This window comes from Triticum dicoccoides, chromosome 2A (assembly GCF_002162155.2).
Source record: "Triticum dicoccoides isolate Atlit2015 ecotype Zavitan chromosome 2A, WEW_v2.0, whole genome shotgun sequence".
NCBI lineage: Eukaryota > Viridiplantae > Streptophyta > Magnoliopsida > Poales > Poaceae > Triticum > Triticum dicoccoides.
The window spans coordinates 42652275-42657866 of record NC_041382.1 but is presented as its reverse complement, the minus strand read 5'-3'; the positions used below and the strand labels follow the sequence as shown (position 1 = coordinate 42657866).

The 5592-nt window shown below is 42.4% G+C and overlaps 1 protein-coding gene across 1 annotated transcript; it reads right to left on the bottom strand.

Annotated features, from left to right (window-relative positions):
• Positions 1 to 3546: 3546 nt before the first annotated feature.
• LOC119357540 (probable alkaline/neutral invertase D) lies at positions 3547 to 4623 on the bottom strand. The gene is made up of 2 exons (XM_037624454.1): positions 4330 to 4623; positions 3547 to 3612 (listed from the first exon to the last, which is right to left on the bottom strand). The coding sequence occupies exons 1-2, from the start codon at positions 4621 to 4623 to the stop codon at positions 3547 to 3549; spliced, it is 360 nt and encodes a 119-aa protein (XP_037480351.1).
• Positions 4624 to 5592: the final 969 nt, after the last annotated feature.

The window sequence follows — 5592 nt, the reverse complement described above, 5'->3', positions numbered from 1 at the left end:
TAAACTTGCACCTTGCGGATTCCACTATTAAGAAACATATGGGAAGAATTAATGATGTTCTTGTTGTTGCAAATAGGAATTATGTGCCCGTATATTTTATTGTTCTTGACATAGATTGCAATCCTTCATGTCCTATTATTTTGGTAGACCTTCCTTAGAACGATTGGTGCAATTATTGATATGAAGGAAAGAAATATTAGATTCCAATTTCCATTAAGGAAAGGCATGGAACACTTTCCTAGAAAGAATATTAAATTACCTTATGAATCTATTATGAGAGCCACTTATGGATTGCCTACTAAAGATGGCAATACCTAGATCTATTCTTGCTTGTTATGCCTAGCTAGGGGCGTTAAACGATAGCGCTTGTTGGGAGGCAACCCAATTTTATTTTTATTCCTTGCTCTTTGCTCCTGTTTAGTAATAAATAATTTATCTATCCTCTGTTTTGGTTGTGTTTTTTGTGTTTAATTAGTGTTTGTGCCAAGATGAACCGTTGGGAAGACTTGGGGAATGTATTGTTGAACTTGCTGTAAAAAACAGAAACTTTAGCGCTGCCGAGAACTGCTGTCATTTTCATTTGGAAAGTTCTATCTCTTATTTACTAATTGGAGGCACCTTTCACGATCTCTCATTAATCCACATCATCAAAATTAATTAAATCGTTAGATTATAAAATTGACGATCAAGATAGAAGGAAAACTTGCGTAACGTAGATTGTCAAATCCTATAAAAACGCATGTGCCACGTCCAATGGTAGTTACCCAAAACAAGCAAAGGCTCATGTAAGAAGAAAAAGGAAATCCTCACGTGCAAGCAAAAAAGGAAAGCCTCCACCTATTGCCACAAAATTAGGAAGGAAAGCATGTGCCTCCACTTTTAAAAAAAGGGGGAGTCTCCTATCCCACGCACCCTCCCCCAATTGGTCTACCTACGATTCCCCTCAGAAAAATGGTGAGAGATCTGCACGTAGACGATCTTTAATTTGTATATAGAAAACCAAAAACAAATTAAAAAACACTGGAAAAATCGGACCCTCTTCAAATGTGGGACATCACATAGCTATCCGCAAATAGAATCCCGTAATTTTCTCCCAAATATATCCCCACGAACAACTCCCTCGGTATCTAAAAAAACATTGCTCCCTCGGCGACTTCCCCACGCGCAAGCATGACACGCCGCCTCCGATTGCCGTTCGTTCGAGCGCCAATGCGCTGCCGGCCCGAAGTGCCCCTGATGAAGCGATTTTGGAGATGGGCTCTCCTATCGATGCAGGCTATTCAGGATGACTAAGATAATATGATGGCGTGGCAGAATCTAATGCTTGGCTGGAATCAGGCGCGAGAGTATCAGCACGGACTCAGGTGTACGTCATGCCGAAGCCTATTCGGAGAGAGTGTCGTAGAGATGGTGAAAAAGCAGGGAGTGTTAATCGCCAGATTGCTAGAGATAAGGCAGGGACTGCGTGCAGAGGGTATACCATGACTCCACAAGGAGGGATTTTGTGCGCACAGGCGGTCAACTTTGGGAATCCCCACGCCAACAAGCACTACAAGAAATATGTCAACTTATGACCACCACTATTGGTCACTGAATGGTCACAAATTTCCATTTATGACCTTTTTGTGACCAAAAACATAAGGTCAAAAGCTGGGCGTCGTAAACTGACTATAGCGACCTTTAACAAAAGGTCGTTGATCCTATGACCTTCTGTTTTGGTCACTAGCAACCTCCCCAGGCCACGTAGGCATCCAGCGTGGCAAGCTGATGTGGCACAAGATTCAGCCCGGTCCAATTCGGTTTTCTACATGGGCCGAGCCCAACAATTCGGCCTTTTTACTGTATATTTTCTCTATTAATTTTCTCTAGCTACATGGGCCTGGCCCAACAATTCAGCCTTATTGATTTCTTTGTGTGGCCCTTTTAACAGCATATTTTCTTTTTGATCATGTATTTTTCTGGGCCATTTCTTTGTTGGGCCTCTCATTATTTTCCCTCAAAAATAATTGTCCAATATAACCCGGGCCTAGCCCAGTTCCGAAAAAATTGATACAATCCAAAAAAAGTTATTATGCCATTGACATTACCACACATCACACCACAAGCTATCTTGGGCAACATGCAATGTTATTATATTACAACCATTCATTCCAGCAATACATATCTAAGATATCTTTACATCCCAGAAATAGTAACTGCCAAACAAAACTATTCTACAACAAAGAAAATTAAAACAAAAATTTAGATGCTAAGACATAACAGAAGTTCCTATTGTCCTCCTCCTTCCAACATTTGAAAACCTCATTCACCTGCAGTAGATCAATCATGAGTGAGAAACTATATATCAGAAAAAAATGTTTAAATGATGCAAAAATAACAATCATTACACATGGTATTCGGGTAGAGATGCATCAGTCATTCCACATGGTATGGCAGGTTCAAATTCATCAGCCACTAGAGTAGATAATAACATCACTAGCAACAATTAATACGGCTTGGATCAAGTCTCAAGCATAATAGAGTATAGATTAGTCCAGTTTATACTCCTCTTTTAGAGGTACAGATTATAGCTAATGGGAGCTGATGTCCAGGAGTATTTGCAAATGATACAACATCATGGAGTAGGATAACATGTTTAGCAGTACAGGTTATATAGTAAGCAAGCAAGCAATTTGGCAAGCTATGTTGCAAGATAATTGTTGTGTCGCTAACAATCACCATGTAAGAATGCTTTTTTGTACTAATACATGCACATCAAGCGAGAGTGGTGTTCTATTCTTACCACAGAGGCACAAGTGAGATGATACCCGATTCGCCCTGCTTCTCCACAAGACTCGACCAGGAGCACAAGAAAGTAGGCTGGTAACAAAATAACAAGCCACACATAAAACTGTTATGCCCTGGACAACTACAGAGAAGAAAGCAAAAGTAACTAGAATAGTAGAGGTGTGGTGATCAAGTATATAAACACTCCTAGCAGCTAATTATATAAGGGCATTGCTCATGATGAAGAGCAAAGTATTTTTATGGGGAGGAAAGGCTCCCAGCTTCACCACCCCCAGGATATGCATTCAAACAAGAATTTATTAGTGAGGAACAAAAAGAGCGGCTCCCCTGTTTTTTGCTGGAACTGCAGTAGCCTAGCTCAGCTTCAAACAAGAATAACGAATTTGTAAGACATGTATGTCTGCCATAACCAAGCAAGCAGATTCAGTAGCTACTTAAACAAAATCCTAGTTCTGAATTAATCATACAGTAACGGTGACTAGATGAAGGTTATTGAGTAGTAGTAATATGCATCTACATCCACATAAGTTAGGCCTGGATAATTCCCTTGAAGAAGTTGTATTGACACTCACACATAGATATCTCAAGGCAAATTCTAACTGTATTTGTGGGTTTCAGCTAAAAAGGGCAACAACAACAATGAGCATCAGCGTCACAGAAATACTAATACTCATGCTTGCTGCCTTTCCTGATGATCAGGTGGAGGTTGCTTCTCACCACACAAGTACCTGCCGCCATGGCACCTGCCCTGTACCGTGGTCACTCGGAGTTGCCGAACAGCCAAAGCACTTCATGCTCCCGCTCGTCCCAGAAACTGCAAGATGACTGAAAACAGTCAAATATTAAGATTCTTAATCATTCTGATATATATAACAAATATGTGATGCAAATTTGATAAAAGGTAAGAAATGCTACGTGAACACCACTAGCGTGGGCTACTCCTACTCCTACTCCACTATTGACCCAAAAACTGGGGGGATACTTTGGAAATGTTGTACTGTTCCTGCTGATATGTTGAGTCGAGTTTCTGAAACTGAATCATGTTTGGTTCATTTGATAAGGAACGAAGTCAAGCCATGTATGATGCCAATGCCTATCTATTCGCATGAACAAGTTAGCTTCCTGTAAAAATAAATAAGTTAATAGCTTCCTATCTAGTATAACAGGAGTAATACAGAAGAAGTAAACCAAGTCACCGATCGAACAACCAACGACCAAACATGATGGAAAGCGTGCATTGATTGCGGGCACAGTGTCGCTACTAGTACCACGTCCGTACTCGATCGGTACTTGCATATAAGAGCAGCATATATAGATAAATCATGAAAGAAATAGTCTATCTACTCTCGATGGACACACTGCACAAGTCCATATACTTTAGGCATGTTATATATTGCGACTACACTTGGAATTCTATAACATAAATCCTAGTCATTCTCAAGGCGCAGGACAAAATGCAACACACATGCTAGAGTAAAATCACACAGAGCAAAGCAACAGCCTTAAACAAACATCATCAGCGATAGTGCAGCAGATGCTAACTTTAGATGCTGCTCGGGTGTGGCCGTCGTCCTCCAGGGAGACGGCGCGGAGGTTGGAGGGGTCGTCCAGGAGCATCTTGGCCACCAGGTAGCTCGCCACCAACCATGTCTGGAACTTGCTTGACTGCTTCCCGATGTACCGCCCCGTCTTGCCGTTGTAGTACTCGGGGAAGTCGTCCTTGGCCAGACGCCTCTCCATCAGCTCCACCGTGTTGTGGGCGATGTGGCGCCGCCCCAGCTTCACGCTCACCGCCACCAGGAGCCACAGCAGCACTGCACAGTTTGCACGCGCCATGGAAACAGGACAGCAGAGGGTAAGCTCAATGCCATATAGAAATGCAGTACATATATGGAAAGAAGAGCATACAATGCATGGGCACAGATCCAAGGAGCTACTAATACTGAATGAACATAGATGCAGTGATAAACGGCAGCAACATCCATCAAACAACTGAAGCTGTTCACTATAAGATCATCTATATGAGCTAAACTACCAATTTCCTATGCTATGAAGGTTATTTGATTTCAGGACATTCATATATACACCATGGACAGGTATAAAACCAAACAGAAAAGTAAAATACCACCACACAACAAAAGTGTGCCCTCAAGTCCAGAAACAGTAAGTAGACTAACCAGAGGTATAAAGCAGAACAGCAAAGTGAATACTAACTATCCTGCAAAAAGAAATAAAACGTGAATACTAACGACTAACGCATGTGTGTCCTTAAGTCGAAAACCAGTAACCACGAAGGGGGAAAGGTAATACAAATTCATGTGTTTTAGGGGGGCATGATAGCAGGGTGTCATAATCAGATTCCTGGAAATACTAATACTGTACACATCCCTTTTCTGAAGATAAATACCTAAAAAAACACCATAATCAGATACTATGCTACATTCAAACACAATATGATTGCCACACAGGTAGAGTAAGAGCTACTGTGTCAAGACTGTAACTTAAACAAGGTTCCCAAAGGAATCATCCATAAATCAATCCTTGACAGCTAAGCTTGACCGAAGAGCTTCTCGCGCCGTCTCCCTGAAGCGCGAGAGGGGATCCGATCGGAACCTCGGCCGGCCGGCCAGGGCGGGAGGAAGGGGTTGGGGGAGTCCGTACCGGCGAGCAGAGCCGAGCGGAGGAGGCTTCTTCCGTCGCGGCGACACCGTACCATGCCATGTCCTCCTTGGTGTTCACCCCCTCGACCTGCACCAGCGACGTGCTCTCGTACTGGTTCGACTTCGACCTGCAGATCAACCCCCA

What these genes read in the sequence shown, in the direction of transcription:
- LOC119357540 (XM_037624454.1), bottom strand. Translation starts at nt 4,623, where the DNA reads ATGGCGCGTGCAAACTGTGCAGTGCTGCTGTGGCTCCTGGTGGCGGTG. An exon ending in ACACCCGAGCAGCATCTAAA is followed by an intron (nt 3,613 to 4,329) that starts GTTAGCATCTGC and finishes GACTGTTTTCAG; the next exon opens with TCATCTTGCAGTTTCTGGGA.